General features: G+C 39.9%; 3 protein-coding genes across 4 annotated transcripts in view; 2 read left to right on the top strand and 1 right to left on the bottom strand.

Moving 5' to 3' along the window:
• LOC121905430 (dolichyl-diphosphooligosaccharide--protein glycosyltransferase subunit STT3B-like) overlaps positions 1–11,679 on the top strand; it is a 62,080-nt gene extending 50,401 nt beyond the window's left edge. Inside the window, exons 8-16 of the mRNA XM_042423649.1 lie at positions 842–890; positions 1,750–1,904; positions 3,540–3,751; positions 5,186–5,373; positions 6,326–6,497; positions 7,113–7,286; positions 7,560–7,673; positions 7,850–8,059; positions 8,885–11,679. Coding sequence (XP_042279583.1) covers positions 842–890; positions 1,750–1,904; positions 3,540–3,751; positions 5,186–5,373; positions 6,326–6,497; positions 7,113–7,286; positions 7,560–7,673; positions 7,850–8,059; positions 8,885–8,965 — 1,355 coding nt within the window. The 3' untranslated portion in view covers positions 8,966–11,679. The remainder of the gene's footprint in view (positions 1–841; positions 891–1,749; positions 1,905–3,539; positions 3,752–5,185; positions 5,374–6,325; positions 6,498–7,112; positions 7,287–7,559; positions 7,674–7,849; positions 8,060–8,884) is intronic.
• A 778-nt stretch (positions 11,680–12,457) lies between these two features.
• On the bottom strand, positions 12,458–16,351 carry kiaa1143 (KIAA1143 ortholog). The gene is made up of 3 exons (XM_042424512.1): positions 16,109–16,351; positions 15,153–15,297; positions 12,458–14,876 (listed from the first exon to the last, which is right to left on the bottom strand). The coding sequence occupies exons 1-3, from the start codon at positions 16,220–16,222 to the stop codon at positions 14,650–14,652; spliced, it is 486 nt and encodes a 161-aa protein (XP_042280446.1). The 5' UTR covers positions 16,223–16,351; the 3' UTR covers positions 12,458–14,649.
• A 101-nt stretch (positions 16,352–16,452) lies between these two features.
• LOC121905916 (transmembrane protein 42-like) lies at positions 16,453–18,750 on the top strand. 2 transcript variants are annotated; one of them, XR_006098486.1, is made up of 4 exons: positions 16,453–17,043; positions 17,866–18,012; positions 18,181–18,447; positions 18,645–18,750. XR_006098486.1 is itself a non-coding variant. In XM_042424513.1 (3 exons), the coding sequence occupies exons 1-3, from the start codon at positions 16,900–16,902 to the stop codon at positions 18,322–18,324; spliced, it is 435 nt and encodes a 144-aa protein (XP_042280447.1). In that variant the 5' UTR covers positions 16,453–16,899; the 3' UTR covers positions 18,325–18,750. The 2 variants fall into 2 exon arrangements, 1 of the variants encoding a protein (XP_042280447.1); XM_042424513.1 differs by having other exon boundaries at positions 18,181–18,750.
• Positions 18,751–21,019: the final 2,269 nt, after the last annotated feature.

The raw sequence follows: 21,019 nt of genomic DNA, 5'->3' as shown, positions 1-21,019 counted from the left end.
TTTTTTGCAGGACTATTTTCGGTGGTGGATTAATACACATGTGTCGCTCATGTGAGTATTTCAAGGGGGATTTTTTTGTGTTTTGTTTTTTTCCACCAGTAGTTTTTGAACCACTATGGAGCCTTACAGCACGGAGTTACAAGCTCTATCAGGCAATGCTTGTTAGTAGGATCAATTCATTGTTAGTTCTGAGCCTTGTGCTTTAAAGAAGTGAAGAGGCATTTTAATGTCTTGATTATTTATACTATGCTTTGTTACTTTGAACCTAAAATGGCCTGAAGCCATAATATTGTTGGGATTCCACAAGACAAGAGACATTTGGATGCTTTGATAAGTGTGGTCACAGTAATTAAAAGCCTTATCTAAAGCCCAACAGCCACTGAAATGCTACATGTAAAGCAATAGCTGGTTCTGATTAGAGTCAGCCATCCGCTGACTTCACACATTTATTATCTATATGATAGGACCACCTGCTGTCTTCTATGTCTGCCATCTAACAGCGATGATTAGTTTCTGCGCTCTCATTTATCATAGCACAGCTGAGCTGAGAGGACAGCAGACCAGAGAGACTCATTACAGCCACTCATCACGTCTGCAACACACAACAACACACACGCTTATTAGAGAGTAATTATATGATCGATACATGCAGGAGGAACGTTGCAAACCAATTACGCCTTCCACCGATGCGTGACAGAATCCGCAGACCGCTGACAGTCCACAGCGGTGTGTGTATGCAGGTCAGGTTGTGTAGGCTGCTGGTTAGACGTGTTTGTTTAAAGGCACTTGTAAGAGCGTTCTGACAGAGTCCATATGGTTTGTGTGTGTTGTTCACCTTCAGGGTACATTGCTCCATGGAGTGGGCGCTTCTACTCCCTCTGGGATACTGGGTAAGTCATCAGAATTAATGTTTTGTAATTTTCCACTGGATTTAAGGCACCTTACCACAGTGCTGATAATGAATTAGATTCAAATGATGTACAGTAGCACACTTACCTATAAATCTGTTCAACTGTAGGAGATAGAAAGTGGCGAGGTGGGAAATAGAGTAACTTTCATTCAGGATTAATTCCACCTTGTTCACAAGTTGATTTACTAAGTTTTAATGTATTCAGCTTTAGTCCATCACAGAGCATGTGGTTAATAAAAGATCAAAGGGATAATGATTCTTTCTCGAGCAGTGTGCAACGGTTGTTAGCTAGTTTTTACAAATGGAGATTGCTTTTCCCTTAAATATTATAATCACTATTCTCATGTTTTAATCAGATCTGACAGTCAAATCAAACACATACCAAGTACCGGACTTTGTTTTTATTGTCAAGCAGTGAGTCAGTCAGCCGGTCACTCAGCTCCATCATAAAACCCTAAACAGAAAATGCTACTTTTCACTCCTCCAAGATCAGGCTTTACAGAAAACTGCCAGATTGAAGCATCAGCTGTAAAACTCTGAAACACTCATCTTGTCTATGTGCACATTTTGTGTATGTGTGTGTGTATATGTATGTGTGTGTGTGCAAGCCTGAGTATTTTTTTTTTCTGTGAAGGAAGTTCATTTTTGCTGCAGTGCAGTAAAAGTAATGGGGTCGTCCTCTGACCCAAGATAACTGATATAATCTGACAGAAAAGTATAGCTTTATATGGTAATACATTCACTATGTATACTGTCACTATAAAGAGCCTCGTTTCCTCTACCTTTGCCAAATTGTACTCTTCTGTTGTGTCTCACCGTGTCTTCCATGTCATCCACAGCTATGCTAAGATCCACATTCCCATTATAGCGTCGGTATCTGAGCACCAGCCCACCACCTGGGTGTCCTTCTTCTTTGACCTTCACATCCTGGTCTGCACCTTCCCAGCAGGCCTCTGGTTCTGCATAAAGAACATCAATGATGAGCGTGTCTTTGGTAAGAACTGTAGCACGGAGGAAGTTTTTTTTTTTTTTTTTTTCTAAAATTTGAACACTGTTATCGACAAAAATCATGAAACTTGTCACCATCGGCCTTTGAATACAGTCAGAGTGTGATTCAGTGTTGATAATGAACAACTAAGGCAGCAGTTTTGGATTTGGAGACGAGGTGCATTAGAGTAGCAACACTATCAATAGAGAAGGAAGGCTTTCACTGATATTATGGCTTTTACACAGTTGTTATGAGTTCACTTTGCACTTGAAACTGTGATACAGCCTGACATTGGCCTTCAAACCAAACAACATCAGTGGTTGTATGACTATTGTAATCTTGAACATCCTGGAACAACATGACACAGTATTGCACCGTGTACTGTAATTTAGCATAATAAATGCTGCAGGAAATGTCAGAATTGTCTCCAGAGAAATGTATTCAGATGAATGTTGTTTCAGTGCTGAATTCATTAGAGTCGTTATCATGCATAAGCATTGTGAAGCACATTGTCATCGTCATGGAGATGTGCTTGAGATAGAAATATATTTGTTGTTCAAAATACAGCTTGCCCACACCATACATTACTTCAAGTAGTGTTTATGATAGCTTTGCATAATTTAGCATTGTTCAGATTTTTTTAAAGTTGTATTGGCTGCATTTTCTTTGTACTATTTGTTTGTTAGTGTTTGAAATCATTTTTGCTGTTTGTCTTATATTTCTGATAATATGGATTTTGGTATCAACCTCTAAAATTCAGTTAAAAGAGAAGCAAAAAATAGGACTACATACTGAAAGTCAGGAACCAGTGGTGATGTGTGGGCATTTCTCTCTAACACACACTGCAGAGAATACAACGCTTGCATGTGTTTGTCTCTTTCTGTTTCTTCTCGTACTCGGTGTAAACTCATACTTCTCTCTCTCTCTCTCTCTCTCCTGTTTTCCACTGCCTCATTATCACTGCCTGACTCTGTCAGTTTAGCTCCTCGCTTGCTGATGCTACTTTAGCTGTCATGCATACTGCATACTGTGTGTACTGTACTGTGTGTGCACTGTACAGTAAGTCCTATATTAAAGTTGTTTCATTTAAAAGTAAAATATACTTGACCAGACTTGAAACTTCTCTCTCTCTCTCTCTCTCTCTTCTCTCTGCTCGCTCTGCTTTCTTGTTAACTTGGGTTTGCTGCTTTACTCTTTCTCGTCAGGATTTTTTGTACTCATCTCTTTCTTCTTCTCTACTTGTTACTTCCTAATCTCACACTGAGACTCTTTGATCTCAGTTAAGCTGAAAACATGAATACAACCACACATACACAGACACACGCATTGTAAGTGTTTGGTCGTGTGGTGCACTTTCCTCCGCACTGTTACATTTTCTCTTTTGATCTGGTGTCCACCTGCCACTGAGATTTGTGCAAAGCAGTGGCATTGTGATCATTCAGGCAGGTAATGCATGAAATCCTGACTGTAAGACAACAAATTAGAGAGACAGTTCACCTTGTCATATGACTTGACAGCATTAAATTGAATAAATTAATTAGATTTTAAATTAAATCAAACTTGTCGATGTTGGATCATAACATCCCCATCACCTATAACCTCTCTCTCTCTCTCTCTCTCTCTCTGCTCTCCTGTCACCAGTGGCTCTATATGCCATCAGCGCCGTGTATTTCGCCGGCGTGATGGTGCGTTTGATGTTGACTCTGACTCCGGTGGTGTGCATGCTGTCAGCCGTGGCGTTCTCCAGCGTCTTTGAACACTACCTGGGTGACGACATGAAGAGGCAGAGCCCGCCCGCAGAGGACAGCAGTGACGAGGACGACAGGAAGAACGCCGGCAACCTCTACGACAAGGTCAGGGGTCATCAGGATGTGTGTGTAAAAGGGGTCACTATTTTGCTTATCTTTTCATTAATGATGATGAATTACAGTCACAATCACGTGCCTTCTCTTTTTTAGAGTGGGCCTTGTTTCTAAGTAAATGAATGGCTCATTGCTTATTTTAAAAGTAATTACATGAATAATGTGTCTTAAAATGCAGAAAGCAGTACTGTAATGCTTTTATTTTTTCAAAACCACACAAGCATGATTTTGTCTAACCTTCAAAAGTCAGAATATCCCTGTGGCTCTTTTTTGTAATGAACACAACTTTAACTACACACACAGTATACAACATAAATAACCCAGAGCCTGCACATATAATACCAAAACACTGACACAAAAATGATTTCAAATATTTAAAGCTGCACTAATCATTATTTTTACATTATACAAGGATGAAATGACTGTGTATAATGTGAAAAGTGTCACTCATAGTAATGAACCTGCAGAGAGTTATTATCTACTGACTCTGCAGTTCCCCTCAGCTGTTTCACTTAATGACCAGCTGGTGAACATAACGGAGCATTTAGCAGCTAAAGCTACCTTTTCTCAGGAGATCAAAACAGAGCTAAAATGAGAGTGAATATTAGAATTATTAGAAACAGAACTTCAACTGAATCCTGAAGTCAGCTGAATGCATAAATAGGCGACTGTTTGCTAACACATTAGCCACAAAAATCAGTTCATGCTGCTTTCAGTTAAATAAAGTGGAGTGCTTACTTTTTTTCAGACTTGGTTTTAGTATACACCACACATTCTTTTGGAAATGTTTAACTTCCCTTGTCTCTCTGAAGTTATGCCTTCTAAGATAAAATGCTTGACAAACTAATGAAAAGCCATTCTTGTCTTGAAATGATGCAATTTCTTCTTGTGACCCCAAGTACCCGAGTGTAGACATGAGTTGTGAGCAGTTCAACCAAAAAGAAATTCATTTCCCGTCTTAGGTTGTCAGTGTTGAAGCATTTGACAGGCCTGCAGAGTGGAAATATGTAGTACTTTACAAGAAAAAATAGAGAAGAGTCAGAAAAAATAAACACAATTTCAGATAAGAGAAATATTGTTCCTTTCTTAAATCACCTTGTGATCCTTTTGATTTATCTGGTGACGCTTTTGAGTGTCCCAACCTCTAAGTTGCAAAACATTAAATGTGAATACAGAAACTAAACAGCATTGATATTCATTGTTTTTTGTCATCCTTTTGCTGCTTTTCCTCTAAATCGATACAGTGTGAATAATACATTACTAATCTATCACAGGTCTCCAGTTGATTGTCTGAGATGTCTCTAAATGAGGACGATTAACAGTCATCTAGTACATCAACAGCTCATTTTTAAAGTTTACCCGTCTTCTAAGAGTTTCGGTAACCTTTACAAATGGCCTCCTGTCTGCGTGTGCTGTCCCTTGCAGGCTGGTAAGGTGCGTAAACACGTGTCAGAGCAGGAGAAGGCAGAGGAGGGCCTGGGCCCCAACATCAAGTCTATCGTCACCATGCTGATGTTGATGCTGCTCATGATGTTTGCTGTCCACTGCACCTGGGTCACCAGCAACGCCTACTCCAGCCCCAGTGTCGTGCTGGCATCTTATAACCATGATGGGTGAGAATAATGCATCATGTGCATTTCCCACATGTCAAATTAACAAGACAGTAACCAGTATGGAGTTTGAATGCTGCAAACAATACAGTAGCTGTATTTTAGTATATATATAGTAACTATATAACTGGGTTCATGTTTATACCTCAGTGATGCAACATTTAGACTATCTGTGAACACCGGAACCACTAATGGGATGGTTGGGTAAGCACCTCCCTACAGGGTTGGTTCACCAAATGACAACACTTTTTCTCACTTCCCCCTCAGCCCAGGTGTATAGTTTTGGTTCTTTGTGTCCAGGTTTGAGATATATGCTGCTTCCAGATCTTTGCCTCCACACTCAAAGCAATGAAAAATGACTTTTTAAAAATTCAACAGAGGTTTCTTTCCAGATACAGTGTTCCCATTACTCACAGAGCTCACTGTGAACAGTTTTAATCAGAACTACTTTCTACTACAGAAATAGTCCCAGTGAAAAACTTTGTGTTATAGTTGATGTATGCTAGTATTGAACTTTTTTAAGTATCATTTTTCAATTCTGTGAGCTGGAACAGATTACAAGACGTAGGGTCCCTTTGGCACAAATAATACAAAAGAAATGTAATAAAAATAATAATCAGATCAGACTTTGTGTCAGCAGATACTTGTTCTGACTGAGCCCTGTGACTTTCCAACAAGAAATAATTAAAACAGTCCATTCTAATAGACTGTTAGAAAGGGGACCCGAACTCATTCATCTCCATTGTAGTGGGGTGATGGCAGAAGTCTAAGACAGATATCCTAAGACCAGGTCAGATAGATAGATAGATACCACCAGAGGTAACTGAGAAAAAGTTTTTGGTATTCTGTCTAAGTCTTGTATATACTATACTGTGCACAAATACACACATCCACGACTGAACCTCTTCCTACCAACGTGTCGTCACCTCACCCACCTGTAACTTTTCCCCTCCAGCTCCCGGAACATCCTAGATGACTTCAGAGAGGCCTACTACTGGCTGAGGCAGAACACAGACGAGCACGCAAGAGTGATGTCCTGGTGGGACTACGGCTACCAGATAGCAGGCATGGCTAACAGGACCACGCTAGTCGACAACAACACATGGAACAACAGTCATATAGCACTGGTGAGAGAATGAACACTGTTGACGACATTTGACCTTCCACCTTTGTTCCATGAAAACTGATTTTCTAAATGCGACCTTTGATTAAAGGGGCAGTCCACCAACTTTTACACATGAGGGTCAGTTAACAGTTATGATCTCTTGCGGCTGCGGAGGAGCTTTTTCAAGTCTGAGAAAATAACCCTGATGATGTCATAAAGGGTGTCTCTACTTAGGCCTGGAGAAAAGAAATGTATTTAAATCCTTTTTAAAAAGTGAAAACAGACTTTGATTAAAATATACAGGAGCTACTTTTGATTTTTCTTTGCCTCTGTACTGACATAGTTGAACAGCTCCTACTTCAGTATTTTCAACCAGTATGTGGGACTGTTACCTTCTTGCCTTGGTCTATTGCACCACCAAGTGGACATATGTATAAATAACCATATGTATTAACAGCACTGAACATACAGATTAATATTTCACATGGCTTGTCATGACTGAATCCAAATGGAAGCGGTGCAGTCCTGGCTCTGCTCAAAAGCTATAATAAAATGAAAAGATGAGCAGGTGAACATCATGTCATTTTTTCTACCTGAGCTCTACTGAATGGACGCCATGTGTTTGTGTTCCCTTCAGGTGGGCAAAGCCATGTCATCTAATGAGACCGCAGCCTATGAAATCATGAGGTCACTGGATGTCGATTATGTCCTGATCATCTTCGGCGGGGTGATTGGCTACTCAGGAGATGACATCAACAAGTTCCTCTGGATGGTGCGCATTGCAGAGGGGGAGCACCCCAGAGACATCAGGGTGAGAGACGTCACACACATACTGTCACTTTATTTAGTAACTCCTTCCAGGACAAAGCACACAGAGGTGAGCGTTGCTGCAGCTGTTAAATATTAAGCGGAGAGATGTGGCTGCTGCTGCTGCCTGCAGAGTGGAATTAGTATGAATGTTTGATGTGCTCTCCGAGGTCCGCTGAAGGAAATCAATGTCCGATAATCAAGTGTACTGTGGAACAAAGTGTCAGTTCACTTATTGCTCCCAACATCTGTCTCCCTGTCATGCTTCTCCACCCAGGAAAGTGACTACTTCACCCCACAGGGAGAGTTCAGAGTGGACAAAGCTGGCTCCCCCACCCTACTCAACTGCCTTATGTACAAAATGTCTTACTACCGCTTTGGAGAGATGCAGGTATTTCATCATCAATAATCCTTCTGCACAACATGTATCCCTCCTCCACTAGGACAGTATTGCAGTGTATACTTAGCTGAAAATTATTGATTTTTAAAGAACGCAATGAATTTAATAAAATGCTTTCAAACGGACAAATAGGATTAACTTCTTCATCTGTTTTCATTTCTGTCAAGTTGGACTTCCGGACGCCACCGGGCTTTGACCGGACACGTAACGCTGAGATCGGCAACAAGGACATAAAGCTGAGGCACCTGGAGGAAGCCTTCACCTCAGAGCACTGGCTGGTCAGGATTTATAAGGTCAAAAAGCTGGAGAACAGGGATCGTGTGGAGCACAAGCTGCGAAGCACCGACACCACCAAGCAGAAGTACACCTCCAAAAAGGTAAGATGGAGTCCTCTCCGACCACTGAGCTGTTCCCAGGCTCAGGCTCGACTGTACTGCAAAGAAAAGTTCTGTGTATCCTCACAGCAACTGCAGGGTGTTTGTTTCATGGCAACAGAGTCACGATGAAAGCCACTCTGAGCTTTATGACAACAAACAGCAAAATGAAAATAAAGTGAAAATGTGCAGCCTGAATCCAATCCTGTGATATTGATCAGTTGCTGGTACATCGGGGGATTGAATGAGAAATCATTACAAGCCGGCTCTGTGATGATCAAAACCAAACACGGTGCTTCTTTATGGCCATAACCTGCCGCAGCTTAATGTATGAGAACACCCTGAAGATAGATTTCATTTGGAGTGCCCTCCCAGACTGCTGCTGATGTCATGCTACCTCTAACAGATGTTACTTTTACCTCATGATTAGATATTGAAGTTTGGCTCCTCGAACAACTTGACAGCAGACAGAGAACTGACAAACTGAAAATTAGGGACCATAGCAAAAGTGCCAGAAGAGCTTTTCACATTTATGTCAATAGCTCTTTCAGTTTTTTGTTTTTTTTTTCAATCACAGACACTTCAGACCAATTTTATTTTCTCATATACGACCTCATGTTTTAAAGGAAAATCAGAGAATATTGCCCAAAGCAGTTCTGACTTTAAACTTTAACTTTAAAGCCGTTTTGACTGTTCATTTCCACTCACACCATCTTTAATTTAATTTAAAGGTGCATTACATTACATCATCTGGGCACTGGAAGTCTTACTTCATGTCTAATAGAAAAAGTTTGAACGAGTGTGTTTTTGATCATGTCTCCTCTGCAGACAGCCAAGAGGAAGCGTGGATACATCAGGAACAAGCTTTCCCTCAAGAAGGGCAAGAAACTGACCAAGAAATCTTTATAAAGCGTCCACCACCAACAGAGGCACACCGTGGACGGGAGAGAGGAATCAATCTTACGTAAAAAAAAAAAAAAAAACACAAAACTTTCAACAAAACCAAGCAGCAAAAGTAAATCCACCAATCAAGATGAATAAGGAAACACCAGAGGTTCTCCAGACCCCCCCCCGTCATCCCCGAGCGTCCTCACCTGGAGGGTCCAGGCTGGAAATGTTATCATCACCTAGGAAACCGGAGATTGCGTTGACCTGATAAGCGGGGTCAAGGAGGCGGAGAATGGGAGATGTCGGCTAGTCCGAGACCCTCCCCACACTGGTTTTAACCTGAGGAACTGTGACCTTTATCTCGTATTTTCTTTTTTGTACTTGAACGTGCCGGTGAGTGATAGGAGGCAGAGAGAGCAAGAGAGATTAGTTGTCCTCAGTTTAGGACTGCTCTATGCATTGCATCATTCAGACAGAAATAACAGCCTGCAGAGGAGCTCACAGAATACACACCACTGTTGTACCATGTCTCAAATTCAGAGCTAACCCCCCCCCCCCCCCCTTCAGATCCACTCAAATGAAAACAGGCAAAGCATGACTTTAGGATGACTGTAATGGTGTTTCCCCTTGTTGGAGTGCATTAAATTCTCACACTTGATACATGTTAGATTTTGAGAATTTTTGCAGAAATTGAGTTTTTGAACATCCATCCTCTCATCACAGTGTTAACATATGTGCTGTTTTTATCTGTGTTTAGTTTCCTTTTAAATTCTGTTTTGAATCCGTTATCAACAGGAGTATACTTGTACACACACACACACACACACACACACACACACATACACACACGTGCCAACAAGGAGAAGCCATCGCTCTTCATCCAGCCTCATACTGCTGCACTGACAGGACATTTTATGTTAGAACCAGACTCCACAGGCGACTTAAAGAATTGTTACAACTTGCTTTCAATAACACTGTTAACACCAAGTTCATTTGTGATATGTGAGAACAGACAGCAACATCTCTTAAGAGAAGTCACAAGGCAGACAGCTTTTAAACAAACCACCAGGTTCAAGTTATTTGGAAGAGAAAATGAAGACGGGCATCAAATTGATTTTCCCAAACTGTCTGTTGTAAACATCCATCACCACCTGGTACAACTTTGATCTACACAGTGTTTTTTGCAGCAGTGAGGGATTATTACCAACACTATGGGTGCACTCACTTTAATTTTTGCCTCCAAATAAAGTTGTTTGCATAATCAGGCTAAATTCTCAGCTTGTTTACAACCCGATAAAACTACAGAAATAAGAACAGAGTTGTAACAGAACAGAATGATCCATCTGTCAGTATCAACTCAGTGGGTTTAAATATGAACATATCTTTTTAAGATGGTTCAGGAAAGCCAGGACAAGAACTCAAGTCTACATTTTACCAGTTAATGATTTGTAAAGAGCAGCATTGTGCAGGCAGGTTTCTGAGCTTCAGGGTTAGAAAACAGTGAATCTGTGGTAAAAAAGCTTTTTGTAACTGTAGTTTTTAATGATCACTCTGGCTGCAGGTGAACTGAACTGAATGTAAATTGGACTGATTAAGAGTGAGTGCCTCTGGATGTGAGCAAAGTGGTCCAGCCCATCTTCTTGCTCTCATCGCTAGTAGCATATGCTAACAGGGGGACGTCTGTCGTGTCTGCCAGAGTGATTATTAAAACACATTTGAAGTGTAGTGCTCATTAGCTTAAAAATTGAAACGCTTTGAGCTCAGTACCCAAGGTGCTGAGCGTTTAAAACACACTCTTCCGATTTGAAAACGACGAGAATGGAAAGCAGCGCCTCGTCGGGAACATAGTTTGGTGAACACACAGCTGTAGTGTTCCTACACACAATGTCTGTTATGCATCCACCAGCGTCTTTGAGTCAAATGTGAGGCCTGATTCCCTTTGATCTCCTGTCAAATGTTCCACTGTGCTCTGTAGATACCAGACTGCTTCTCCCCTCACAGGTACGGTAACAGGATCAAACACTCTCTGCTCCCACTGCTTATTCCCTCATGAATTTAGAAAAATATGAAGTCTTGTGAGCTGCTAACAGGAGGAGACTCTGTTTCCTCACAGGGGAACGGGGACATACACTTTCAGAGGGTTAAAACATTACACTATCACTATTTGTCAGATGTGATGCCTCCAGTGGTTCTTTTCAATTGGCTAAATTTCCACTTTGTTCCAGTTGTAGCTCTGTCATGCAACCAGTGGCATAAACATGGTTATTTCTTCCAGCATATGTGATATATTATGGTTTGAAAGTGTAATATGTTCCCTCTGTAAACCAAATCCTCCCTATAATTTAATCCGCTTTATTCATGTTTCTTGAAGATAGTCCAAGAAACATAATCCATCCTGTGTGAGCTGACTTTGATTCTGTTGTGAGGTTTTGTCACAAGAACACCAACGTAAGTGAAACCAGGAGAAGAAGATAGCATTGGCCTTAAGAGGAGAAAAAAAAAGAAAAAAAGAAATCATATCGTTTCCAGAGCTCAGCAGAGACAGTCATTGAGTGTATTTATTACATGGACGATGGAGGCTGCGATGACTAAAGCGAGTGTAGCGTCCTATCACGAGATGCAAGGATTTTATGTTGTTTTGATTTTCTAAGTCAAGGTTTCTTCCATCAATTGTAATGATCTGGATGCAGGTGTGAGAATGAAACATGCCTTTTTGAATAAAGAGGTTGAAATAACACTGGTGTTTTCATTTTTCAGCTCATATGCAGAATGGATGTTGTTAAAATCTGCATGCTATGTATTAAATATACATCTTTCCAACACAGTTGATTTTCATTTTCAAGACACACTGAACACCACTGCAGTTAGTTTTGTTAATATAACTCCAACTGGCCTGCACTGCCTTATCTTCTGCACACATTTCTGGATGTTTGATTGGTCCCTTGTCTACAAAGTGTTCAACTTTTGTGTAGTTTAAAATTTTCTGATATTAAATGATAAGTTCATAATTTTTTTTAGTCTGTTTTGAAACATGTCAGGAGCCCAAATGAACACTGAGACATGTTTGTTTTTTTCTTGCTGTAATTATTCCTCTTGTTCATACTGACCAGTAGAAGATCCATCATAATGCACTTAAAATGTAAGTGATGGCAACCAAAATCCACAGTCCTCCTTCTGAGAAAGACTTCAGCAGTATGAATTAGTCAATTAAGGTGAATATCTTCCACAGTCTTCAGTAAAAAATTCTCTGTCTTGACAGACAGTGTTTCTGTTGGCCTGCAGTGGAAGTATAGTAACAATAGGAGGGACTTTGGCACTAAAAAGACTTAAACTCTGAAAGATATTTCTTTGACTAATTTGGATGACTAAAGCTTCATATTAGCTTCAGATAAACTTTAAATACATTTTTGTATCTGCACTTCGTTCAGTCGCTGTCGAGTCTGCTCCCTCCATCAACCACTTGGGGCAAAGTAGCCACAGCGCAGTGAAAACAACAAGCAATACAATACAGGATGTTGCACAGTTGTTTTAATGTTTTATATTTCAAATGATACAGCCATAACCATTCTCTAAAAAATGCACACAATAAAAACAAATCACATTTTAAAAAATTCATACAATTGCATTAACAAGAATGCATTGTTTCTACATAAACTCTTACAGCTCCTTTGTCGAAGCTAGAAAATATTTATACATTCAGTGAATCACTGAATGTATTAAAAATTCCACAATGAGCACTTCCACACTACATGACAGATCTGATGACACCATAGATGCACACTAACAAACAGGAGTTGAAGATTCAGACTCAAAGCAACAAAAGGATCTTAATATGTATGAGAGGCAGTAGTGCCACCTTCAAACGACAAGCATCTTCAAACATGTTCTCAATCTACATATTAGCCGTCTGTAGTGCTACATGACACCAGGAGCTATGCAGACAAGAGGGTGAATGACCTGTAACTGTGCTCTTACCAGCTTCCTTTTCATGGCAAAAGGCACCAAGAACACAGAAAAAATGATCAATCATCAATTTGTCACTGATTTGATTCCAAGTCCACAAACGATGTTGGAAGAAGCTTCTTTTGAATGTTGGAAAGAAAAAAAAAAAACACTGAATACATTTGCAACAAAGCTAGCTGAACTGATTTTTTTTTTTTTTACTGTAATTCAATTGGTGCAATATCACTGTGAGTGGGCACTATAATTTGTACCACTTAAATTCCAACAGAGCTGCCATTGATGTTAACAGCACCATTAATTATAAAGGAACAGAAAGCTTCAATCAGTTGATAGCTGATGCTTCTATCAACATCGATCTACAAATTCCTGAAGTTTAGATGCTGTTTCCACAAATATGTAAAAAAAAAAAAAAGTGCATCACAGCTGCAGTATCCTTGTACTTTATGTTTCCTACACAAACATCTTTACAGAAGAAGAACTCCACTGAAAATGGTCACATACAGTAAAGCAATCAACAAACACACACATGCTTCCTAGAAACTTCACAGTCACATGTGGGAAAGGTAAGTGGATGCTTGTCAGCTCAAGGTTTTGGCAGAGCAATTCAAATACTCAAAATGTCTACTGGTAAATTGTGCCTCACTGGTTTTCTACAGGGTGGCGACCACTGTTACCAGTAGAAGCACTTCCCATGTTTAGACTACCAAAGAGAAAAAGCAAACTATTTATTTTGTTGCAAATAGTCAGTTCATCTGTTTTTCTGCCTGTTGTTGCCCTGATTTACATTTAGCAAATAAAGTTGCATAGTTTGAACCAATATTGTAAGGGAACATTTTCAAACTGCAAAAGCTCAGCATCAGTCTGCTCCTGTGTTCTTGGATGCAGAAACCTGAACAATGTGAGTTCTTAGCTCTGTTTCACTCACTAACTACTGCTGATACGTGTTTAATGTAAGAAGAAATACAACATATATGATGATGTAGGACGACACTAAAGGTGTTCCATTTTTTTTTTAGCCCATTAACTACAAATGACCTGAATTTTACATCACTGTTGACCATCTTCCAATATTTACCATAGGTTTTTAGATATTTCAGTGTTATATATATATAAAATAAAAGAGTTTGCTGTTTCTTTTTTGTTCATAAAAGACAAACAGAGTGGTGGGTCTTTTCTACATAAACAATCTGATGCTGATGATAATGTTAGCTTGCCAGAGCTAAGACATCAGGTATCAAAACATCATCAGATATGTTTTTTGTCATGCAGCTGTTAATAATAATAATGTCAAATATACAACTTATCTTAATAAATGCAAACAGTAACTTATTTTATCAGATTCTGTTGATGTGGAAACAAGATCATGTTTGTGACAATGATAATAGTTAAAAAAAAAACAAAAAAACAAGGGCATCAAATTGTGACTGTTAGACTCCTTGTTTAAGCAATTAAAATCTCTGCAAGTTGAATTTCAGTGTACTCAGATGAATAAAACAGTTGTCAATAATAATCAAATATAGACTACTTGTAGTTAATAGGCTAAGACATGCAAAAATAGGGGCACTGTCCTTTAAAAGAACTAAGAATAGACAGGCTGCACACTGTGGATGAACTCCAGACAATGTCTGTTCATTTTACCTCCATCCCTGTTTGTCAAATTATGAAAAATTCAAGCATCACTTTGATTCCTGTCAGTCATCTGTCACAGGAGTTAATGCTGGCTTACAATATATCAGTAACATTTAGTCCTCCTCATCCTCCTCATCCCCTCCAAATGATAGAAGGCTGTTATTTTTTACTTTCTTTCCAGACTTCACCTCCTTCTTCTCCTCTTCTTCCTCCTTCTTCTCTCCTCCATCACTCTTCTTCTTTTTGCTGGAGCTGGCAGTGATGCCCTGGAATTTGTCTGAGGAGGAGCGCTTGGCTGGTTTCTTGAAAAGGATTTTACCGTCAGCAGGAGGTTCATCATCTGTGGACAAGATGGATGTGTGCGACTTATAAAAACACGTTTTTCAGAATTATAGAACTGCAGGGTTTATGAAAATGCAGCGCTTTTATTTTGTTTTTTTAACCTTTATTCAACAAGGAGACTCCCACTGAGATTAAGAATCTCTTTCAAGGGAGACCTGGCTAAGACAGGTTAGACATGTTAGATGCTCACTGTTGCCTTAAAGAAATCCAACAGAATTAGACTTTTAGGAGAAATGATCATGTGATAAGATGGTTAATACTCATTTAGTCTCACCTTTCTCTGAGCCAGCACGCATGTCTTCTTTGATCTTTTTCACTTCCTCTGAAGTCAGGTCTCCACCTTTTAGGACCACAATTTGAGGTAATTCATCCTCTCGATCACTCCCACTGTCATCATCCAGTGTTGGCATCACCTGACGCTAAAAGGGGAACATGAACAAGATGTTTTCTTTTACCAGACACTCAACCTGCAGTGGTGGAACAAGTACTCAGATCTTTTACTTAAGTAAAAGTACCAATACAGCAATGTAAAAATACTCCATTACAAGTAAAAGTCCTACATGAAAAATCCTACTTAAGTAAAAGTACATAAGTATTATCAGTTTGATGTAATTAAAGTATTGCAGTAAAAGTAGTGGTTTGGTCCCTCTGACTGATATATTATTATATATGACATCATTAGATTATTAATACTGAAGCATCAGTGTTAGAGTAGCATGTAACTGTTGTAGCTGCTGGAAGTGGAGCTAGTTTGAAGAACTTAATATACTGTTAGCTAGTGTAGTCCAGTGGTTCCCAACCTAGGGGTCGGGCCCCTCCAAAGGGGTCAAACAAATATAATAGAGTAGAAAGTACAATATTTCCCTCTGAAATGTAGTGGAAATACATTTATAAAGTAGCATCAAATGGAAATACTCAAGTAAAGTACAAGTACATTAAAACTGTACTTAAGTACAGTGGTTGAGTAAATGTACTTGGTTACTTTCTACCACCTGTGAGAGAAATAAGCCCGTTTGGAGCTGTGGTGAAGGGGAAGCGGGGCAACGTGGTTTGAATGAGCGCATCAGGCTTCAACGCGGAGGTGTGTCTTGTTTCAAAGGTAGTGAATTATTTGATCAGCATACTGTCACTAAATCACAATATATCATAACACGAAGCTGGTAAAAGTCAACCTCATCCGAGCTTCAGTTAATGTACACGACTAGCCAAATCAGCCAAACCACCACATACCTTAGTATCAACATTCGGTCCTTCTTTGTAACCAACATCATTTTTAAACTTCTTCAGAAAGGACGGCTCAGCTGGTTTCACCCAAGACACGCCACTGACCTTGCCCTTGTTCATTGCAAAGCAGCAAAAACAAACACTCAAATGAAATGGGCCTAAACAGACTTCTATGTTAGCATAGGCTTCCGCCAAAACAAAACATACGTCACTACGATGTGCCGCGGCGTGTCACGTGACTTATGGAGCAACTGCAATTGGTGGAAAGGACAAATCAACGTAAAGACGTCGAAGATGTGATCGGGGAAACGTGCTTCGTCTTCAGAATAAAATAGAGAAATTCGTCGGAGGCAAAACGAGCATCTTATGGCAGTTTGGCAACCGCCGAGACACGCGACAAAGATGGCAGTTATTTAAACCACCATAAGGCCGTCTAAATAATATCATACATAACTTTGAGACAAGCTACACGGCTACACAGGCTTTATGGCATTTTGAATACGCACCATGAATGTAAACTAGCTTCACCAAGAAAGACATTTTCGCAAAACATTGCACAAGAATTCCTATTTTTTTGCTTGAGATATCTTATCTACAGGCCTATAATTGGTGGCTTTAGCCGTTGTATTGGGTCTAATGTAAAACCTTTATGGACAAAGTCCGCCAAGCTGGGTTTTATTTAGAAAAATGTTACTACCGGTCCACAGCCTGTGATTCAGACTTGACTCTGCTGTCTGTCTGGATTCATTAACTGTTATGGATTCCTGTCAGGGAAGTGTGTGTCACCCACTCCAGACATGATTTCGGGGTCATTTTACGCGTTGTTAGCGGGGTGTTTGGGTGCCGCTGCCTCTTTGTGTGCCAAGCTGTCAGTCGGTGCGGACTACCTGAAGGAGATGTGTGAGGCAGCGCTGACAGAAGCCGCAACCTGCTGTACCTGGGTGAGACTAACTTCTGTTTGTCACTACGTCCTTTTTTAAGACTGTGTCCTTTCTTTTTCCTCCAGGTCGAAGACTGAGAAATTCCCTTTAAATGTTTTAGGGGCCAGGGCCAATGTGTGCTCATGTATAATGTCTAAATAATGGGTTCAGAAGCTCCTTTTTTGTGAACTTGTTCCTGTACAACACGACGCTGAAGTAAGCTTCCGAAAGGTACTAAGCCTTAATTAATGTCATTAGATGCACCTGTGCTTTTCCTGCCATCCCTGTCCGCTGTTAAAAAGACCTGAATGATTGAATGAATGGCACCACATATACATGGATTGTGGTTAAAGGGGAACTCCACAGATTTTACACATCTCAGTGTGTTTACAGTTCTTGGGGAGTACTACTGCATATGCGAAAAAAGTAGTAAAAAGCCTTTTATGGCTCCAGAGGGAGCTGCACGAAATTTGATAAATTGCCTCAAGTGACGTCACTCATGGAGGAACATTACACCCAAATCTGTACAGTCCAGTGAATCGAGTCATGTTGGCTTGTGGGTAATGTAGGTGCCAGGTTTTGACAAGCAAGAAGAATTAATGAAATAAAAAAAAACAATATCTCTGGATGTGCTGCATCAATTTTGATTTTTTTTTTTTAATACCACCTGGTAGTTCCAGTACATTTAAGAGTGGAAATGATGATGAGAATCATAAGTTAATGGCCTAAGTAAAGAAGCATTGAAGCTATTCTGAACACCTCACTACACTTTATTTTCCTTTAATTTGTTACCCATCTGTTGCCATGAGCTGACTGCTGCTCTCTCATTTCACCTGTTTGTAGCTCCACATCCCCCTGCGGCTGGTGTGTGGAGGCCTGCTGTTCACCTGCAATGCTGTCATGTGGACCTTCTTCTCCAAGGCTCTCCGGCACTGCTCCTCATCAGCCAGGGCCACCGTCACCACCACCGCATCCAACTTCATCTCCTCAGTAAGCTCTTCGAAATGTCCTATGGTGCTCAAGTATTCACCCTCTCGTTGTTTTATTTTGAACAGTAGTGTGACAGTGAACAGAAATTCTGTACTTCACAGCAGAAAGTTTTAGTGAAAGCATGCGTCTTCATTTTACAGCGAGTCTCTTTTTTGTTTGTGTGTCCAGGCTGTACTGGGGAGGGTGATTTTTGGAGAGACCCATGCAGTTCTATGGTGGGTGGGCATCTCTCTCACTCTGTGTGGGCTGCTGGTGCTTCATGGATCCACACCTCAGACCCTGCCACAGGAGGAGGGCAGAAAGGACAAGTAATGTAGCTTTGGCTGATCACAAGCGTGCAGACGCTGCTCCTCAGTCACAACAACCTGTGGTACAGCTTCCTCTGGGCCTCCTTCTCAGGCACCGAAAAGGAAGAAATGTTGCTGATAAAAAGAGGTAAATCAGTGTCTTAAGTGCAATTAAAACAGTGGTTGTGTTGCACAACCCTCTACCTGTTGAACAGTTTTCTCCTGAATTCCATGAATAATGATGAGCTTTATTAATACAGTACAGTCAGTGTCGCACAATAAGTTTGGTGGCTATTTTGAAGTTTTTTTACTTGACGTGGACCTTTTACTTTTGAAACTTTGAAGAGGAGTGTGCTGTTGCTACTTCACCAGCAAGCTGGATGCTCAAGTAACAAAGGAACAAATGTGAAAAAGCTGAACATGCTGGTGAAATAAAGATTGTTTGAGTCAACTAGACTTGCAATTTTTTTTCACTTCTGAACCATTTCATGGGAAGCATCTCAGAAAACATCAACACAAGGTCTTTATTCTAAATATTCATGATACTTTTTTCCCTCTTTCTCACCCAAGACATGATGAACTTGACTTAATTTATTTTATACTGACCAAATACATTAGAGGACTCAAACACCACATAGTTTATGGTATAACAAGTAGAGCAACACCTACTCTGCCAAAATCACACATAAAGAGAGGGAAATTCTGTATTAAATGCCTGCTTTATTTAAAGTTGCTATGTGAAAGATCTGACATTTGGACTTTGGCACCATCTGGTGGTGATAATGACAATGTGGTAGACAGCAATACATGCCAAAAATCTAATAAAAGAAGACTGTGTACACTTGGCTCTAACTCAGGTATTTAATGATAAAGCCAAGCTTTGCCTCAGTGGACCTTCATCAGGGCAAAAAAGGAGCGAGAGCTTGGTTACATCATTAAATCTGAAGCTAAGTGTACAGTCTTCTTTTCTCCTCTGAGAGAATGCTTCAAACATTCCTGCTGCTCTGTCAGAACACTCCGGTAATTTATTGCAGATTGTTTGGCTGTCAGTGTAGACAAGCGTGTTATCTCCAGCTATGATCCAAATTCCTAAGTACACAGGTTCTTGTTGTGCCTGTGTGCAATGTATTCTGCTTAATGCCTTCTTGCTTGGATCCTCAGAAACGCTTTTTGCAGCTTTATTCATGTATTCTGACCACACCCCTGCAAAGAAACAGGAATGCTATGATTTACAAACTTTATGATTGATATGTATATTATGTATGAGTTTGATGTCACTCAAACTGTTTTCAGAAAGTTTGTATTATGTATAAGAAGACACTTGATGGACACACAAATGGAGTATTTTTTGAGTACTGTCGGTAAAGTTTTCTTACAGGCCAGGAATGTCAGACTGAAAGGATAGGTTCACATTTTTTCAAGTCTGTCATGAAACAATAATCACATGACTACATGTAGAGATCCCTTCCTAACATGATACCAACGTTAGTGATGAGGGACAAAGTCTAGTCCTTCATTCTAAAGTTCAGCTAATGCTAATGTGAGGCTTTTTTACACAGAACAAAAGCTGGATTTAGTCCCCTCTCACTTACATTGGAGGCAGGTTGGGAATGCATATTTCACAGCCACGGTAGAAAAGGAGGAATTATTACATCAACCAATAACTCTGTCAATGTAATATGGGTATGCAGGTATTTTATTACGATAGACTTGGGGGGAAAAAATGTGGGCCTATGCTTTAATTTGTCTAAAGTCATCAATTCAAAGCCGCTCTCAACAAAGGCTCTGCCAAGTTTTCAATTCTACTATAAACATATTTTGAACTGTAAAACTGTGCAGATGAGTTTGTAAAAAAATAAATTACCACTTATTCAATACTGTTTCTTCAATGATGATTAACAAAGCACTTGTAATGTACAGATATGATTTATTTTAGAATTTAAAAATGAAACCCACAAAATGATTCAACAGTTTGTTAAGATGATGTAAACATAATAAAACATGAGTGGTCCCATGATATCCAGCACCCATTTAGCAGGTAAAAGCCCTTATCCAGCAGCCTTTTCACGCTACAGTCACTGTTCATTTTCCATATGTGCAATAGAGTGACAAAGATGAAACTTCAGACACAGATACCAAAAATGGAAAGATGAGTAGTTGAATAATATAATAATCTCACAAAGTCCCTCCCCCAAAACTGTGTGTCACATTTAAACGTTTGCTCGTTGGGACAGATAAGGCACAAGGTGAATTTAAATCCTCATGAAAAAGGAAGCAAAGACAGAAAAGTGGTTGAAAGTAAACTGCTCATGCTTCAGTGTCAGATTACTGCTACAGTGGTGTTCTCCTGAGGCACCTCAATGAGATGCTTTCTCAGCTACTTGAGTAGGAAACACTTTGGTTGTGTTGCAGAAACATAATCTGAATCCTTCCAGCTCCTTTGCTCCAGTTCTATTACACAAAGATTTCAGAAAAATACTAAAGGTTTGGTAACATGAGTTACGTAGTATGAGATCATTTCCACATGGTGTTATACTCCCCTTTTATTGTGTGTGTGCAATGACGGTACATTTAAAGGACCAGTGTGATTTAGGGGGCTCTATTGGCAGAAATAGAATATAATATTCATAAGTATGTTATAATTAGTGTATAATCACCTGAAAATGAGAATAATTGTGTTTTCGATACCTTAGAATGAGCCCTTTATATCTACATAAGGA

This window comes from Thunnus maccoyii, chromosome 10, assembly GCF_910596095.1.
Source record: "Thunnus maccoyii chromosome 10, fThuMac1.1, whole genome shotgun sequence".
NCBI classification, from domain to species: domain Eukaryota; kingdom Metazoa; phylum Chordata; class Actinopteri; order Scombriformes; family Scombridae; genus Thunnus; species Thunnus maccoyii.
Note: the sequence above shows the minus strand (reverse complement) of the source record. Positions and strands in the feature narration are given on the sequence as shown.

What these genes read in the sequence shown, in the direction of transcription:
- LOC121905916 (XM_042424513.1), top strand. Translation starts at nt 16,900, where the DNA reads ATGATTTCGGGGTCATTTTACGCGTTGTTAGCGGGGTGTTTGGGTGCC. An exon ending in CCGCAACCTGCTGTACCTGG is followed by an intron (nt 17,044 to 17,865) that starts GTGAGACTAACT and finishes ACCTGTTTGTAG; the next exon opens with CTCCACATCCCCCTGCGGCT. An exon ending in CATCCAACTTCATCTCCTCA is followed by an intron (nt 18,013 to 18,180) that starts GTAAGCTCTTCG and finishes TTGTGTGTCCAG; the next exon opens with GCTGTACTGGGGAGGGTGAT.
- kiaa1143 (XM_042424512.1), bottom strand. Translation starts at nt 16,222, where the DNA reads ATGAACAAGGGCAAGGTCAGTGGCGTGTCTTGGGTGAAACCAGCTGAG. An exon ending in GACCGAATGTTGATACTAAG is followed by an intron (nt 15,298 to 16,108) that starts GTATGTGGTGGT and finishes TTCCCCTTTTAG; the next exon opens with CGTCAGGTGATGCCAACACT. An exon ending in GCGTGCTGGCTCAGAGAAAG is followed by an intron (nt 14,877 to 15,152) that starts GTGAGACTAAAT and finishes TCTTGTCCACAG; the next exon opens with ATGATGAACCTCCTGCTGAC.